At 37.7% G+C, this 19,466-nt stretch overlaps 1 protein-coding gene across 2 annotated transcripts in view; it reads left to right on the top strand.

Moving 5' to 3' along the window:
- Window positions 1–18,167, top strand: part of LOC113046910 (gap junction gamma-1 protein-like) — a 32,498-nt gene extending 14,331 nt beyond the window's left edge. The window contains exons 1-2 of one of the 2 annotated variants that reach the window (XM_026208041.1): window positions 9,076–9,646; window positions 14,321–18,167. In XM_026208041.1, coding sequence (XP_026063826.1) covers window positions 14,375–15,808 — 1,434 coding nt within the window. In that variant the 5' untranslated portion in view covers window positions 9,076–9,646; window positions 14,321–14,374 and the 3' untranslated portion in view covers window positions 15,809–18,167. Of the gene's footprint in view, window positions 1–9,075; window positions 9,647–14,320 lie in introns of those variants that run through there. The other variant, XM_026208040.1, reaches the window with a different exon arrangement.
- Window positions 18,168–19,466: the final 1,299 nt, after the last annotated feature.

Raw genomic sequence — 19,466 nt, 5'->3', positions numbered from 1 at the left:
CCATGCATTGTAACATCTGAGGGGCACGCTGTAGCATGACCCCATGACAGCTTAAATGTTAACTGATCTAATGAAAAAAAATACAAGACAAACTAAAACATTTTGTAAAAAATTTGTATTTATTTATTTTTTTTGTCAAATTTTCTAATGTTGCTTGGTCTTGATCACAACACATACAGCATGGTTTAAAGCAGTGTTGGCAAATATATGAAGGAAAACATTCAGACATTCATAAAAACACTCCCCTCCCTCCACACAGATCTCACAGAACAGGATGCACATAAACGGCCAAGCTTCACATTTCTTGAAATAATTTGAACATTGACAGTCAGTCTTTATTAGCCTGTTTATCATGGTTTCTCATTAAAATTAAGTAAATTGTGTAAAGTAAATAGTGAGTTGTGGACAAAATAGAACTAATTAAATATTGGAAAAATATGGGAAGTCTTATTTCCAATTCAGTGGCGCAACATCAGGAATTATAAAAGAAATGCTATGGGAAAATTTAATTAATAAACAATAAAAAACGTGTTTTGCAAAGAATGGTTAAAGTGAATCAACATAAAATGAAGAGTGTTTTTATTGTTACTTTCTGAAAGGAATATTAACATTCGTTGATGCAGTTTATGATGGACATTATGACTGGGTCTGAAAGCTTAGGCTGCTGACATGGCCGTAGCCAGGCTTTGAAAGTTGGTGAGGTCCAGGTTTTTTTTTATAACCCTTATTATAGAATTGTGCTATAATAACCCCTATAAATAGAACTAATTATATACACTAACACTTAAAAAGAGACAGAAATGTAGATGTTTTTGGAGGGATGCTCATTTTTATATCATACCCTATTTATTGCATCAAAGTTTAATACTTTATATTTATGGGGTGGATAATTTAATCAGTTGTTTATTATTCATGCAACCGTACATATTGCAGTTATAGTTTTTATTTATAACCATTATATAGTTGATAACTTTGTATAGTGCTCTTATGAATGTTTATAGCATTATTTGTGAAAGTTTAACTTCCATACTGAATGACTTAGCATTGACTTCTTAATTGCTAGTGTTTGCGTATTTTATTTCATTCTGTACCCTAAGTTACTTGCTCTATAGAACTCTGCACTAGTGTTAGACAGCATTTTGATAGCATTGATAACATTTGTGACAAGTTATATCATTTTTTTTTCTTACCAAATGTCATAGCTTGTCAGCAATACCCTGTCCCTGAACTTTTTTTTAAGACCATCACTGATCGTCGCCTCTAGTGGCACAGAAGATTAACCCTGTGTCATATATACTTTGACGTGGTCGACCCGGGTTCAAACTTTTTTCTCCCTTTTCAAATCACATCAGAAAAGTATTTATTTTCAATGAAAATTAAGTAAATTATTAAAAAAGTTGAAAATAAAGTATTGGGTAGGGTAAGGGTAGGTGTAGGGAGGGCTTTATTGACCTAATAAGGTGGCATCCATTTAATAATTGGAATTAAAACAAAGATTTACACTCATTAGGCTAATTATTGCATACTGTTTTATAATGTACTACAATACTGAGGTGCAGATAATAGTCACTATTTGCAATAGGTATTATAAATAGCAGAAAATCCTGCTATTTTAACATCTATAGCTATTTGCACTTAGTGTAAATAGCCGCTGCCTTTTTTGATTACTGCCAGACTAATGCCGCCAATGCAATGTTGCCAGATATTGCTATTAAAATAAACAAAAACCTATAAATAAATAAAATAAACTGAAATTATTTAAAATATTTTGGAAATTAGATAAGATAAAGTTATCGCTGAACCTAAACCGCAACTTCCTACTTTATTAACTTTCTAAATTGTCAAATTAAGAGGAAAAACTAGTCAAAAAATGCTTACAATAGCTGGAACTCGCACTCTCACTCACAACTCTGAATACTCGTTCACTTCATCTAGATCATTTTCATACCATGCACGGACACAAAACATTCTGAATTATACAAGCAGACATTCATATGAGGAGTTTAGCAGCAAATTAATCAATCAGAGAACAAATTTTATTTTTGAACATGAAAAATTTAACGTGGTCCAGACCAGTGACCTCATAGCTGGCTACGGCCATGGCTGCTGACTTTGTGCCTCGCTGCTTTATCAGGTAATGACTTTGGAGGCAGCGTTTGTGCACAAAGTTACCTCACAAAATTGATTTCTGGCAGGCTTCTGATGCAGTGTGACGGCTTAATGATTGACTACAAAATAGAACAAGCTTTGGTGATAACCAAGCGAATATTAAATTACTCAAATCAAAAGTACAAAAAGTTGGTCAGAAACATACATTTAAACTCAAACTAGCCAGCATCTTTATTTTTTTAGCTCAACCATCACTGAATAGAACACACAGGATTGTGGGATATCAAAGGCAGCAAGGAATTCATCTCTGCTGCTTTCAAAAATCCATCAGATGAAAGCATCTCAGATGGGAAGTGAAGCTGACATTGGATTCAGACATGCCTCGATGGCTTCCTACCTGGCCGTGCATCCTCAGAATGATTCAGACCTGTGAAACTCACGAGTTTGAGTCAGGGCGGATTTGTGAACCAAATTCATTAAAAAGAACTGGCCTCAGATTCACATGTTTGTTTATCATGTACTTAGCCAGAACAATGTGAAAGATGGTTGTGTTGTTTTCTTTTTATTACTTTGTGGCGCCTTCTTTCTCTGATGGCACAACCAGTCTCTGCGAGTTCTCAACACAGCTTTATGCCTTATGTGTGATTTGCATCCAGGGTCTCTTTCCGGTTAAAGGCACTCCATTCACATAGTTGTGCAGTGATACATTGTACACTTCCAGCTTCCCTCAGAGCCTCAGCAGGACATGCCAGTTTGTCTGTTTAATTAACACTGTCTCTTAGGGGATTCAGCATATTACAACACTGGAACACAAAGCGCACCAGACGTGTAAACGCTGTGTGTGTGACTTTGCAAAACTCCCGTAGGGGATCACTAATCACTTTACCCCAACATTAGGTAAAACTGAGCAGATGTTCCCACACAAAAATATCTTGAATTATCCTTAATAAGAACTTCCACTGTAACACCTCTCATTTCTTATCTGCGGCTCTCACTTAACCCTTGCGTTGTGCTGAAAATCCTGTACCTAGTTTGGTGTTCCTCGTCTAAAATTGGCGGCCTTTTAAAAATCATCAAATCTTGGATCATTTTGTCAGCTTGTCTTCTTAACATGAGTTTTGTATTTCTCTTTGGAACTGATTGATCGTAGGCCTTGTTAATATTTGAGCTCATGCACCTAAGTTTTTAAATGAAAACACACTGGATATAAACTTACAATTACAAAAACATCAGAATTATGTGGTAAAATCAAAATTACCTTTAAACATTTTCTGTGGCAGAAACAAGCCTTAATAGCCACTAAAATGTCACACAATATACTTCATGAGTCACTAAACGTTTAGGTTATATTTGCTATAAGTGAAACTAAATGTGGACCACGTGGCTAGCCTCAAGCATTGGATCTTTTGTATCCTCCACAGCACATGTTCTTCTCTCTATGTTTTTTCTGTTCATTTTGTGCATTGTAGCCTAATGCTAGTCCTATGTATCTCACCTTTCCAGCATGCCTATACCCCTCCCTTTCACACTTGTGCTCAATATATCTCTCCTTTCATTCTCTCACTCCTTTCCCCTTTAACACATTTATAATTTCATCTACTATATGTATATTTTCTGCTTAGAAGCCTCAGTTATCAAGGCTGTCAGGGTCTTCCTTGAAGAAAAATACATTTAGCTGACTCAAACATTGCCATTTATAAGGTATTTTCATGATATAATCTACAGCTATGTTGGCCCTGAAGGTGTTTTGATTAATCTTCTAGTTTCACTGTGGAGGTGCCTGCTATAGTCAATATGTACCTAATATATCACCTCATTTCATAGTGTTGAAGTGTAAAGAGTGTCTTCTGTGAAGGGGTACTCACCAGGAAATGTTCATATGACATATTTTTAAAAAGTTTGAAACTGACTGTGGTATATGAAAAACATTTTTGTTAGACAAAGAGCAAGAAAAGCGAGAAGGAGCGAATGTTTGTGTTTGTTTGTTTTTACTCCTAAGTATAAAAGGCAAAATCGATGAAAGGGTTGCTGTCATTTGGAAATAAATCTGGCAAATCTTCCCACACAGTGACGTAGACATGTGGGGGTGTGTAAGAACGAGCCGTTTTAGGGGGATGTGACGGAGTCTTTACTTTAATAAAGAATATCTCTTTGGATTTGAGACTTCATTATTTGCAACTTATCTATCTTATCTTATCTTAACTTTGGATCTTATCTATTCACAAACAGCTTGTTACACTCCAGAGAAAGGAAAACTTGAAATGGCATCAAATGACCCCTTTAAAAATGTAAATAGCTAAAGTTAATAATAAACTAGTGTGCAATACAGACAGATCATATAAAAAATAGCAATCTGTTAGAAAGTGTCTCATTTTAACATAAATTCCCTGTCTTATGAAGACTAACACAGCATTAAAGGTCCCATGAAACACGCAGCATTATTCTATGTGGTGACGTCATTTCCACTGAAACAGGAAGAGAGGGCAAGACATATCAAGCATCTCCACCCCCTTTTTAAAAATAGCGACTAGCGTTTTGTTTATATCCTAGATTCAATAAGAAACACTTATTGAAACAAAATAGTGGTTATAATCATGCTGAGGCTGTGTAGTTGTAAAAGTTTTTAATATATGCCGACTTGTGCATGTGATCCGCTCTGTGCCATCGCGTCTCTGGACCAAAGCCAAAGTCTGGATTATGTTTCTCATGAAACCAGACCTCATTTACATATACTGCATATATATTGAAAGCATATATGAATTGTTCCCTATCGCAACATTGTGCACTAAGAACCACTCATTGTACAGGAAATACTACACTGTGAACAAGTGACCGATCTCAGTCTGTGGTTCAGCGTCTATTTATAGTGCAGGGGGCAGATGCTTCAGAATCTAGAGAGCATATGATTGGACAGAAGATTTAATGAGAAGATGGAAGTATTTTGATGAGCATTTTTGGTGGAAGTGACGAACTGCAAGCTTTGAATGCTCATCTTCTAAATGTGAATTTTGTCACTGTTTTTGGAGCACACTGCCTTATAGATAACCTTAAGACTAACATATTGATACTAACACCCAAAAAAAATACATTTGGATTTCATGGGGACTTTAATGTACGTTTCACAGGGTGGTCTGTAAAGAAGCATATCATGAGTTTTATAAACAAACTGCTTAAAAGCACAGTGAAAAGAAATCTTAAAACAGGCTTTTAAAAACTTTAATTTAACTTTAGATTTTAATGAAGGCAATCAAAAGATTTTAGTTAGTAGGAAGAAACAAATTAAAAATATTTGGTAACATACAACAAGTCATTAGTTAAAGTAGTAACTAACATGAATGAACAATGAACTATACATTTATTACTCTATTAGAAAACTTTTTTAATGTTAGTTAATGAAAATTGTAATTCATTATTTATACGTTAGATCACAGAGCATTAACTACTGTTAACAAACACAACTAGCTATTTTAATAATCCATTAGTAAATGGTGAAATTAATATTAACTAAGATTATTAAATTCTGTAGAAGTATGAGTTAATGTACTAATGTGATAAACTAATGAACTTTTTGGGGAAAAGTATTTGCCGCTTGCTTACATAAAAAAAGTCTGTAGTGTTTCTCTGCATGTACATTTATGTTTTAATTAATCATTAAATTAATATTTGATGATGGAATACACTGATGGCCTATAATTAGACTCTAATTTAGCTGCAAGACACTTTATATGATTATCTGCTGTGTGCTGGGTGTTATCAGGGATTAAACAAATAATAGGTGGTGCGTGGTAATGAGCTCTAGCAGTAAACTCCAGATGGTTTTTATGTCCTTTAATAAGCACACCACGCTAGCAAGAAACCACACCAAATGCTGGAAAATAATGTTTGCATTTTCCCCCACCCCCCATGTAGGTATAATCTGCGTCAGTGGATCTTCTTGGGTTTTCTTCTTTAGGTCAGATGAACTTAATACTAAAGATATGACACAGTGTTAAGATTTAAAATTACTAATTTGTTTTAGCCTCTGTGGGAAGAATATAAGACTTTGCTTCATTCAAATAATTGCAAAATAGATGCTGCATTTATCTCTTATCGTAACAGCAAACATTGTAATCTTACACACCTCCCAATTTGTTCTTCACAGCGCTGTCTGCCTAGTTAACACTAATTAAATATCTGCCCTCCCACCACTAATTAAAAAGTGTTAGGAACACAGGCAGGTGCTGGGATGCCTGCGGAGGTAGAGGTATGACAACCTTTCTCTCTCTCTCTCTCTTAGTTATGTATTTAGCAGGGTTTATGTGTGAGTAACTGCGTATTCATGACACTTACAAATGCCTCAAGCTGTGCTCCAACATATTATGTTTCCACTCCAGTACTCCTCCCTATACATACATAATCATATGCAAAGTATTTCCCTCTGATAAGCATGCATTGTACATTCAAGACTAATTTAAACCTGATTCAACCACAGCGGTCGTCATCAATCAAAATAACATGTATGCTAAAAGTTCACATTGGACGATTGAACACAAAATTAAGGCATTGTGTTCAAGTGCATACTAGGCTATACAATTAAATTTACCGCTGACTCAAACTGGCGCATATCAAATACATATTTCTAGGCAAATGGACTCAACCGCCTGCATTCAAATGCACTGTAGTGCCTTACTTTCAGTTTGTAGAAATAAACTTAATATTAAACTTTATGAACTGACAGACTCTTATGGTACTTTTCCACTGCATGGAATGGCATCCTATGGTTTGGTATGGTTCACTTTTGGGGAGTTTTCCATTGGATACAGTACCTGGTACTTTTTTCAGTACCACCTCGGCTGAGGTTCCAAGCCAGCCATATTATTACCAAAATGTGACGTGTAAACCCTGCTGATCATTGATTGACCAGCGAGAATTGTCTCTACCTGCATCAATGAACTTGTGATACACAGCACAGCTCAATAAAGGGCATAAAAAATGGACTTGAACGCAGCCATAGACTCATTTTTATTAGAATTGGGATCTTGGAAAATTTGTTATTCATAACTTGTTCTATTTATTTTTGTTTTTTTGGTTCCAGTAATCAAACTCTTTATACATTCTTATGATTATAGGTATCCGCCAATAAAAGCAATTACCTGCACACAACTATTAGCCACTTGTTTAAAGACAGCGATAATCAGGACATATCCTATCAATCAAAAGGTGGAAAAACATGTTAGACTGCAACTCATGTATAGGAAATGTTTCCTCTAATTCATAATTTATGAAGTTGAAATGAAGATGCATTAATGCAATCCCACTTCAAAAAAACAGCTCGGTAAACGCAGGTTGCATTTGACCCTATGAGTCACCCGTAGTTTTTTTTTTCTCCTCACCAAACATTAGTTGAGCTCGCCTCCCATCCAGTATTGCAAAAGAGCTTTGTTACGTCTGATAGAAACAGGGCCCTATTTTAACGATCTAGTGTAAAGGTCACAGCGCAGGTGCACTCAGGGCATGTCCAAATCCACTTTTGCTATTTTAACGACGGAAACACGGTTGGCGCGCCCAGGCGCATGGTCTAAACGGGTTGTCCCTGTTCTATTAATGTATAATGTGTGTTTTTGTGGGTGTAACGTGCAATAAACCAATCAGAGTCTCATTTTCCATTCCCTTTAAGAGCCAGTTGCGCTCGTGCCATGACGGATTTGCTATTTACACGGCAGAATTTGGCAACGTAAACACAGAACACGTTTCCGAGATGAAACGGAGCTGCTCATGTGCGAGCAAATAGATAGAGATTGTTTTCCTTGGGAAACCCAAACTGTCAGTATTGGGAGATGTCATTCTGAATGATCCGCTATCAGTATTGGCAGAGAAATGTAATATTGGTGCATCCTTAGTAAAATACTCTGCTAGAGTTTCCTGCATTAATTATTCAGTGGTGCCACAGCAATGTTATTTAATCTACAGTGCTGCCAGTGTATTTGGTAGTTCAATTAAAGAATGACTCCTTCAGTTGTTATTAAATCAAAAACATACACCACAACCAGTGTAGTCAAATTTCTGGCACAATTGACTCTTGAGTCAGTTCTTTTTAGAGAATCGGACACACAGACCGTGACCAATGTTTGACAACTTTTTTTTTTTTTGTTAATCATATAATAATACGTTATTCAGATGTGTATTACTTTTATTTGTCAGTAGTTTTTTATTAATACAAATAAATACCAATTAATGAATACAAATTCAATGTTACTTTAATTTGTATTTTAGTTTTTATGTTTTTTATTTCTTTATTGGTTTTGTCTGTCTGTGCAGTTCTACATTGTGCAAGGATTCTTTTAAGTTAACTCACCAACTGGATTTTAGTTTTAAAGTCTTTATGCATCTGCTTATTTTAGGAGCTTCTGATTTAAAGAGTCCACCCAAAGACTTACAAGCACACAGAACAAGGGACAGTATGATAGAGTAAACCCTAAGATCTTTATTGTGCAGGATAAAATGAAGATACTTCAGGCTGTCATCAGATTCTATCATAAATTAATTTATCACATTTCAAGTTGACTTAACAGAGAAATCTTTCACATCAATTTCCGAGCCATAATCTACAATAAGATTCTTCCGTAACAAATCATAATTACAGGGAAAATGCTAATTTTCATTGCAAATTCCGGAATGCTTCTCTCTTTACAAAGTAACATAGTCACATTAAATGATTGTTTTCTTATCGCACTTGGGAAATGTGTGTCGAATTTTAATGAGATTTTTCCTTCTCACTGTCTGTGGAAATAGCTGCGATTTTAATCTCGCCGCACTCTTTACTGTGAGAGAAACACAGAAAGAGAGAGTGGGGCGTGATAAGAACGAAAGGGAACACAGGGTATGGATAAGAATGTGAGCGCTGGAGATCGCTAGAAGCTCTAATTTAAGCCATGACCAAAGATGGGCCGATGAATACAGTACAAGAGCAAGCATTAAGAAGTTCCCTTCCTTCCAGCAGTGTGCTGGGAAAGTGCTAGAGAGAAGGGAAGGGGGGCTTCAGAGAGGAAGTAGGCGATAAGATTAAGGGAGAAATATTGTTTACTCACTTATCTGTGACAAGTGTGCATGTCTTTGTGTTTGTGTGTGTGTGTGTGTTGAGGAAAGAGGTTGAGTAAATCTTCTGGTTTCTTGTAACAGGCTGAACATCACCCTTAATTTTGGCTTTCTTCTCTTGTTCTCCCCTCATCATTGTCTGCTCTCGCGCTGTCAGGGATATTAACCCACCCAACCTCCCACATCAAAACATAACACCCCCCCCCCTCAAACCACAACCCTCTCTGACCCAGTTTTTTGAGGTAAAGGGCTTTTGTGCGCTTTTCTGAGAGTCTCCCCCTCACGCATTCTTCATGGAGACGCGCGCTTTGTGTGCACATACAGTATGTGTGTGTTGGTCTCTAATGTGCTGCTAGAAGGTCAGTGGTCTCTGATGTCTTGGGCTGCTCTTCAAAAGAGAAGAAATGAGGGGGATACAAAAATGAGGGAAAGCAGACAGGGAAAGACAGAATGTCGAGTATGTGTGAGTACAACTTTCACGGCATGTGCTTCTGTGACTTAACAGGCAAATACATCAGTGCTGTTTGACCTGATTTGACTTGAACTGGATGGGACTCTTACCTTAAGTGTCTTCTGTAGATATGGCATGTGTTATGTTATGTGACACTGTTTACTGTGAACAAGTGAATCTCAGTCAGGGGCTACATTCTGCTTTTCCAAACCCCTAAAACAGCATTGTTAATATTAGTCTTTTAATAATGTAAGGGTTGTCGGAGGATTGTTGTTTTCCTTCGTTTATTTATTTATGAGTGAACTATTCATGTAATAACGAAAATGCTAAAATGATATTCATTATATTATGAGGTAGGAGGAGCACATTTCTGGTTTAATATCTGGGATTTATTTTGCCTTGCTTGTCTGTCTGTCTGTCTGTCTGTTTTCATTTTCAAATGTATTTGTGAACTATTCATATAATACTGAAAGTGCTTAATGATATTAACTGTATAATGAGGCAAAATAAATATATATTGGGTTTATTTTTTATTTAAATGCGTGGACTACATCAGATATTAAACCAGAATCAAACAGCCAATTCTAACAATATTTTTATTAATCTACAGTTTAAGTAATATTGGAGCTGTCGAAGGAATTGTTTGTTTGTGAACTAATACTAATGAAAATACTAAATTATATTCACTATGTTATGTAATGAAAAGAGCACATTTCTGGTTGAAAATTTGTAAAGGGGTGCAATGGGGCTCTTGGGAACATAAGTCAAAAAAGGTTGTGACACACTATAAACAAATGAGATGGCAGACTGAGAGAGAGAGAGGGAGTGTGGATGGATAAGTGAAGGGTATAGATTGGCTTTGACATGGTCACAGGGGCATTTTGCTGAATCTGTACACTGTCTGTCCCCGCCAAGGGGCAGGGCATGAGAACTGAGCGTGTGTGTGTGTGTGTGTGTGTGTGTGTGTGTGTGTGTGTGTGTGGAGCTAGAGACCCACATGTGTAACGGGACTCGGGCTTTAATCAGTGAATAGGATCAACAATTATACCAGGAATGCCTTAATGTATTCAGGACAAAACGTTTTGGTTTGTGCGGCATGAACTTGTTCTCTGTATAGGAAAAAAAAACATATACACTACTGTGTAAAAAAGGCCATTTATGCAAACAAGGGATGCATTTATTTGCTCAAAAATACAGTAAAAATGATCTTATAATGATTTTATAATATTACTAGAGTAACCTCTTCTTTTTCAGTTTCATATTTTTTGTAAAATGCAGTTTATTCCTGAGAAAGCAAATCTGAATTTTCAGCATCATTACTCCGGTCTTCTGTGTCACATGATCCTTCAGAAATCAATATGCTGATTTGCTGCTCAAGAAATATTATTATCAGTGTTGAAAATGGTTGTGCTTATATTTTTGTGAAAACAAAAAAGTAATTTTTTTGGAATATGTTTTTTGTAACATTGCAAATGTATTTGCTAAGACTTTTGATGTATTGAATGCTTTCTTGTTAAATAAAAGTATTAATTTCATAAAAAATAAAAAAAAAACACTGACTCCAAATGTTTGAAATAAAATAGACTGAAATATATCTGGTGATGATTTTTATTCATTATGTAGAGGGAAAAGTATAGTAGCTCGTATGAGTTTGTGTTTAAATTTCATTATATAATTTTATCTGTCTTCTTTGATGTTGGTAATTGTTTTGCAATAAATAACTCTTAGCTCTTATCAAGTAATGTAATTAATTAAAGCATAACAAACAGATTTTTGTTTTTAACTTGGCATGAAACCAAAAAGGGATGTCTTGCCCCCTTTGACATATCATAAAAGTGACACAATACTAATGCTGAGGCACAATTTACTTTGTTCAAGCATGTCTAATACACACACAATAACATTTATATATTATTTTATTGTTGTTAGTTGAGTCCCTGTGGCCAGCGCCTGTGTTTGACTGAGCGTGTTCAACAGGCAGAGATACAAAACAAAGTCCTTTATTCCCTTTGGGAGTGAGTGCTGTTTCAACCTTTGAGAGAGAGAGAGAGAGAGAGAGCATGATAGAGAAAGAGAAATAAAAGAGTGATGGTGAGATGATGGGGGCATAATAGCAACAGCAGTCATTCAAGGCCAGATGCTCCAGAGTGACCAGTGGATCCTTCTCGTTTTCTGTGCGTCTTTCGTATTTTTTGTGTCTGTGCTTTGTTTGTGTGCCTACGTATGAGTCACAGTCTAAGTCTATGTTCCTCACCCCAGTGCCTCTACCAGCATAGTGAGACACAGATTAAAGGTGAAGGGCTAGAACATATGAGCGCATGCCCACTGCTGAGGACCTCTTCTGGGCAGGAGGAGCAGGAAAGCCCTGGACCCTCTGGTCCTGTTGAGTTGGATAACGGTGACCTTTGAGAAGAAATAAATTAGTCTGTTCTCTTCTCCTTTAAAACATGCATAGTATATAGTTGGTCACATTAAATGAGATATTATAATATTATATATCTCCCTTGTATTTGCTCAGGCATGGCCTAATATGGTCATAACAATCACTACCTGCTTTATTGAAAGAAGAAATTCAAACATACATTAAAAAAAAGCAAAACAAGAAGAATGAGTAGAGACAAACCCAAGAGGTCACACACTCACCCGCTCACCACAGCTGTTCTCCCTCAGGGAAGATTTGTGTGGTTCAGGCTCAGTGCTCAAGGTAATTGTGTCTGCGTATGTGTGTGTGAAAGAGAGAGTTCCGTTCATTGAGTCTATTAACACTAGGTTGACCTCTTACCAAACAATATATCTAGCAGAATACACAATTAACTATACGGATGAAAATTGGTATATATTGGAACCAGATCTGTTATCAATCTTATCAATTTTGGATATAAAATTATTGGATCTTTAATAGTGCTAATTTCATATTTCCTTAATTTGTTTACCTTTGTTGTCATCTAACGTTCAGTAATTTATTCTTTAAAAACAATTTTATACAATTTTATACACATTGGTTTATACACAATGTTTATTTTAGCTTTTAATATTTAATTTAGAAATATAGTAATTGTAGGGGTGTGCCGGTTTCAGAATTGGTGATGACGGTTATGACGTGAGTCAAAAGTGACAGTTCATAACATAACCGTCGGGGGGGGGGGGGGGGGATGGTAGTGGATCTGCCGTAGAGTCAATTGGTTGTTCTTGGAGATAGCGGGTTAACTCCGTATCAGCGACACTCTGATCGGTAAAGGGACAGAGATTTCAGACCTCCGTTTATTAAGGAGATATGTCACAAAACTCATCATCCGCACCAACGTTTTTTGAGCAAATTTCAAAGCCGCACCCGCCCGCCATCCACTGATTGTTTTGCGATGCAATGCTTTGCTGATGCGAGCCGCAAAAAAAGCCATTGTCTGTTCTAGAAAGGATGCAGCAAAGATATTTAATGCTAATGTATGAGGCATAGGCCTACGCTGAGTTTCATTTATGATGAGATGCGCTCTAGTTCACAGTGCAGTGCAAGTGAAAGCGGCGCGCTGGGGCTTCCATGTCATTGTCTGCTATATTTGCTTTTTATTTATTAAAAAACATGCAATTGGTTGACGAAACATTTATTAAAATTAAGATAAAATTTGTACAAAACGAAATTCGTTTTTAAGAAAGGTTTTCCACAAAGCAAAATTTTATGAAGTGGTAAATATCATGTCTGACGATTTACAAAACTTCATTAAGTGGTAAAAACCATGTCTCCCAATATATTGCGCATCTTATGATCCTATCTAAAAAATGAAAATAATTTTTGATAAAAAATGTTTGTAAAAAATATTTTAATGACACGGTTTTGGCGGTTATAGAGTTCTAATGACGGTGTTCAACTATAACCGCAGGTCTCACGGTTATATACTAACCGTCACACCCCTAAGTAATTGTAATACTGGTTACTGGTTTTCATTTACAAAAACATAAAAAGTTGTCTTAGATTCAGATTATGGATGCACGATATTATCGGAGCAATATCTGAATTTGCCGATATGTCTTGCAGACAAGAGGAATACATTAACTCACATGTTCTCAGGGTGTGCTAGCGATTAGATCATGTCAGCAAAGTTTTGCCTGAATGGTGATGAGATTCACTCAGTTGGATTGCTGCATTTAAACTGAGAAAGCACGTACAGAATCAACGTTCGGTGAATGATAGCATAAACAGTAATAGCACGTGCAGCGGCAGCCTCTGCGGGCTCCTAATATAGTTTATTTATAGGTACTTTCAGATCTTCAGTGTACTGTCATTATAAAATAACTTTGTTGTTTATTTAATTCTAACAAATGAGTTTTTGTTAAAAATCGAACCAAAATTAAAAATAAATATATATCGGCATCGGCTATCAGCCAAAATGAGTTGAAAATTATTGGCATATCGGATATCCCTAAAAATCCAATATCGTTCATCCCTAGTAATGGTTGTATCATACATTTTTCCTTTATAGCTTAATTTCTGAAAGATTGGGTTGTTTTAATTGCTCTTTTACTTAAAAGAGCATCTATTCATTCATTCCATACACAATATTTATTTTATTAACTGTCAATGCACATCAAAAAATGCACTAAAATACTGTAATTATGCTTCACATACTGTATGTAATTGTTTTAAGGTATGAACTTTGAATTATATTTGGAACTCTCTGTGTTTGTCCACAGAGTCTGTGAGCTGTGCAGTGTGGGACGCTGTCTGCCCCGTTGTCATCAGACGTCATGAGCTGGAGCTTCCTGACACGTCTGCTGGAGGAGATCCAGCACCACTCCACGTCGGTGGGGAAACTCTGGCTCACTGCGCTAGTTGTCTTCCGCATCGTGCTGACTGTGGTGGGCGGCGAGTCCATATACTACGATGAGCAGAGCAAGTTTGTCTGCAACTCGGGCCAGCCGGGATGTGAGAATGTCTGCTACGATGCCTTTGCGCCGCTTTCGCACGTGCGATTCTGGGTCTTTCAGATCATCCTGTCCGCCATGCCCTCTCTGCTCTATATGGGCTACGCAGCCAATAAGATCTCCCACAACGAGGAATTGAGGGGCGGTGCGGGGGCCGGGGCCCCAGCCGTAAGAAACTCAGTAGGGGACGGATACACTCAGCGCAGACCGAGAAAGATGTACTTTGGTGCACGGCAGCATCGGCCAGGACATGAGGATGGGGAAGAGGAACGCGAGGATGACCCCATGATCTATGAAGTGCCTGAGATAGACAACACGCGTCGTGAGCTGGTGCCACCACGTCCCAAACCCAAAGTGCGCCACGATGGGCGCCGGCGAATACGAGACGATGGTCTGATGCGAGTGTATGTGTTACAGCTGCTGACACGCTCCGCACTGGAGGCAGGCTTTCTGGCGGGACAGTACCTGTTATACGGCTTTCGAGTGGAACCAATCTTTGTGTGCTCAGATAAACCCTGTCCACACCACGTGGACTGCTTCATCTCACGCCCCACTGAAAAAACCATCTTCCTCCGAATTATGTACGGCGTCAGCTGCATTTGCCTGCTACTAAACCTGTGGGAAATGATTCACCTCGGAGTAGGAACTATCCGGGATGCACTGCGCAAACGAACTGAATCAGCCACCGATGATGAGTACCAGCTTAGCTTGCTTGCAGCCGGGGGCGTGTCTGTCGGAGTAGGTGGGCCTTCACTCAGCGAAGGGGAACCAGGAGGCGGAGTTGGGGGCGGTGTTCGAGAAGCAGACTATGTTGGTTATCCCTTCTCCTGGAACACTCCTTCTGCACCACCAGGGTATAACATCGTAGTGAAGCCTGAGACGATGCCGTACACAGACCTGAGCAACGCCAAGATGGCTTGCAAGCAAAACCGTGCCAACATCGCCCAGGAAGAGCAGCAGCAGTACGGCTCCAATGAAGACAACTTCCCATCTGCAGGTGAGGCGAGACCGCCTCCCATCAACAAAGATGTGATACAATTAGAGGCAGCGATTCAAGCTTATACCTTGCAGCACAATGCTAGCAATAACCACGATGAGATGAATGACACCAATGACATCGATGAGAAGCCTCAGAGCAACATCACCACTGCACCTCAGAAGGAGCGAAAGCAACGGTCTAAGCATGGAAAATCTGGGAGTGCTGGGAGCACCAGCAGCAGCAAGTCCGGAGAAGGCAAACCATCTGTCTGGATCTGAAATTTGCATGCACACCTGAACATTATACTCAGTGGTGCACACTTTCATTCATTTCTGAAAGTTTTTTTAGACACGTGTGCATCCCACAGATTACAGAGACTGCAAACACCTGATTCGAAAAATGCTGTATATCTTTTTGAAGTGCTTTCGGTGCCTTAAAGAAACTCCATGAATGAGGTGGATTTTTTTTTTAATTCAATTTCATTGATCTACCTAAAATAAACTTGTGTGCTCATGATTACATCAAGCTCTAAGAACATTCCCTCATAATCCAGAAAAACCGTCCGTTTTTAAAAAAGTTCTGAACTATTCAGTGAGTTGAGAAAGTCTTCCTATAGGATTCTCCGTAAGAGTGATGACGCTACAATCCGATTCCAAACCAGCTGTCTTCCTTTTGCCAGTGTTAAACAATAACTTTTGCATCATGATGCCAAGCTACAACAATGCAATGATACACCAATGCTTTGGTGGTACACTGTGGTCTTCAAGACCCAACAAACAGTCCTGTGAAATAAGCTGTAAATCTACATTTACTAACACACAAACACATCCAGTGCAAATGTTTTCATAGCTATGGGTCTTTGAGGAAGCAGTGCAATGTTTTTCAGTTTGGAGATCTCTGTAGTATTTCTAGCCAAGACTTGGGATATTCTGTTGGTGAATCCACTTCCTACTCTGTTCTTGTACTATCCCCTACTGGTGAAGAAAGTATTTGCAATCTAGTCTAATTAGCCATATAAATATATACAGGGTTCCCAAGGTCCTGGAAATTACATTGAATTTTAAAAGTGTTTTTTTCCAGACCTGAAAAGAGGAAATTAATTAAAAAATAAAAGAAAGGTAAATTAATTTCAGTGCTCAGTTTTCTTGTTTGTTTCTTTAGATAGAAATCACTCTTTGTGAGTCATTATGAAAATATTTTTACAAATTCTTTATCCAGTAATTGAATGGTGGAAAAAGTTAAGGGGAAAAATCATGGAAATTCATTGCTCATAAAGTTTGGAAATCCTGTACTTTTAGGTGCATATGAAACCATTTTACATTCAGATTGTCTGAAAATCACTGTGTATCACTGTATTCATGGGAACATCCTCTAGGTCTAACAGACATATTGATATAGCCAATCCAAGTAGCAGGTCTAACTTGGATCAAATGGAGGTTAAAAGTTTAAAAGTGACACTCTGTAGATCAAGAAATGTAGATATCTAAGGTACACACAAACAAATTCATACACACTGTGTGAAGAGTCTTCCGTTCTCTCTTACTGCCACATTCCAACTTGTGAGACTTTTGCCTTTATGTAGGATGTTTCAATTTGTGACAATTGCCATGGGAGACCAAATACTGTTTGTCACAAAGACATCGAGCTACTATGCAGTCATGCGGACTGAGGAAAACACGCCATAGAACACTATTGTGTGTGCCTGCGTGTGTGCGCTTGCGTGTAGCTGAGGACGAGGCAGTGGAGACTGATTGCATGAGTGCATGTGACTAGTATTTGATTAATGAATTAAAGAAAAGAAAAAAAACCTCTACTTATCAGCATTTCAGCAGTATTTATTGATGCTGAAGACTGTGGCTATATATTTGTGGTTTCTAAGCGAGACTTGACTTGTTTGTATTTTTAAACATCAATTTGGTTTCTTTTTTTATTCTTTTTAATACACGGAATTCCATTTTAAAAGTGCCCATATGATTTGATTATTACAAAATATGTTTTTTTTTTTAGGATTTTGTTGCCTTTAATTGTAGTAACAACAAACTATGTGATGATTTTGTAGTCAGTCAGTGCAATTATGTTTCCCAGTGTGCTCAGTGAACCCTTGTTTTTTTATAGTCATGATCGAATATGATTTTGCATGGAAGGGGAAATAGGAATGTTTTAGGGCAATTTCCAATGGGAATGCTGTAAACAAAAAGGATTCTGCAATGTAACCAATTACTTTGACCTTTTCTGTGTGGATGTGTGTTGGAGTTTCTAACAGCTGTATATTGGAGGCGCGCTCCAGATGGAGTGAGTATAAGAGACCCCTCTGCCCCACATCTGAGCACCACTGCGTGTGTTGCCGTTTAATGTGTGAGCATTTGTGGAGTCAGGGTTAGCCGAGGCGATCCTCAAGAAAAACCTTGCGTACTTTTGTCAGCTGTCTAAGAAAGAAACTGAAGTAGTAAGCTACTTTACTTCAGACTTTGACACATCTCTTTGAAAGCAAGCCTTCTCAGCAGGTCACAATGAAGTCTGATGGCATTCTTACTGACGAGCGTGTGTGAATGTGGAAGCATGCGTTTCTATTTATTGCCCTTTTACTGGTTATGATCAAGCCACTAATGTGTTTGATAAAACCATTGTTTGTCTTGACTGGTATGTGTTTCTATAATTGTTGCCACTGTGTTTGAAAAATGAGGGAGAAAAAAAAATGCTTTTAATGTGCCAAGCTGGATTGTCCAACGATGTACAATTATTTCCAATTTTGGAGAACCCTCTCTTTTGGATTTGAAAATGCATGTTCAGAGCTATTTTGTTAATAAAATGAGTTAAATGGCAATGCTGTGTGTCTGAGAAAGAATATGTGCATTAGACATTTAAAGGAATCTGTGTCAATTGTCTCTTTGTTCGTCAAAGGAGTGATTTTGATGGTTTGTGAAGGAGTCAGCCTATTATTCATCTCTATTTTTGAAACATGATGTGTTTGCGTGAGAAACGCTGGGGCGAGCCACGTTTGTTGCTTTTACTCATGTCCAGAACACTGTTTCTTGGAAATGGTCTGAGCAGGTTTACTCTCAGAATGCATTCCATTAGGCATCAGATTGTTTAATGAACCATAAACAGATCATAGGAGAAAAAAACTTTAGTGTCAAATGTGGCTCCCAATGGGAATGTCTTTCCCTTAAAAGAGTGTAACACAGATGCGGAAAAAACGGGTAACTGGGCCAACATAAGTAGAATCCCCCGGGTGCATGCAGAACAGCTTGCAAAATGTTTCAAAAAACAAAAGTGTACACCGTGCATCCATTCTCCAAACCACTTATCCTCTGTAGGGTTGCGGAATTGACAGCAAATTGATAAAACACAGACACGAAAGGAAGAGAGATAATATCAAAAGAAGGGCGCAGAAGGTCTCTCATCTCCGGCCTAATTAACACACCTGATGAACAGATATTTTTGTAGATGGCGAGTATCTGCTTGAGTTGGCCATTTTTTATGACACAAATACAGTCATGGGCAAAAATATCGGCACCTTTCGTGAATATAGTCAAAGAAGGCTGTGAAAATTCATCTGCGTTGTTAATCCTTTTGATCTTTTATAAAAATAAAAAAAATCACAAAAATCGAACCTTTCATTGGATAAAAATTATTTAAAATGGGGAAAAATATCATTATGAAATAAATGTTTTTCTCTAATAGACATTGGCCACAATGAACGGCACCCTTTTATTCAATACTTTTTGAAACCTCCATTTGCCAGTTTAACAGGTCTACATTTTCTCCTGTAATGCCTGATGAGGTCAAGAGATCAGAGACCATTCCTTCATCCAGAATCACTCCAGACCCTTCAGATTCCCAGCTTCTCTTCAGTTCACTCCTCTCATTTTCCGTAGGGTTCAGGTCAGAGGACTGAAAATGGCCATAGCAGAAGCTTGGATTTGAGCTCAGTGA

The sequence above is a fragment of the Carassius auratus genome, chromosome 28 (genome assembly GCF_003368295.1).
Source record: "Carassius auratus strain Wakin chromosome 28, ASM336829v1, whole genome shotgun sequence".
Lineage (NCBI taxonomy): Eukaryota > Metazoa > Chordata > Actinopteri > Cypriniformes > Cyprinidae > Carassius > Carassius auratus.
The sequence above is the reverse complement of the archived record's forward strand: the minus strand, read 5'-3'. Positions and strand labels throughout refer to the sequence as shown.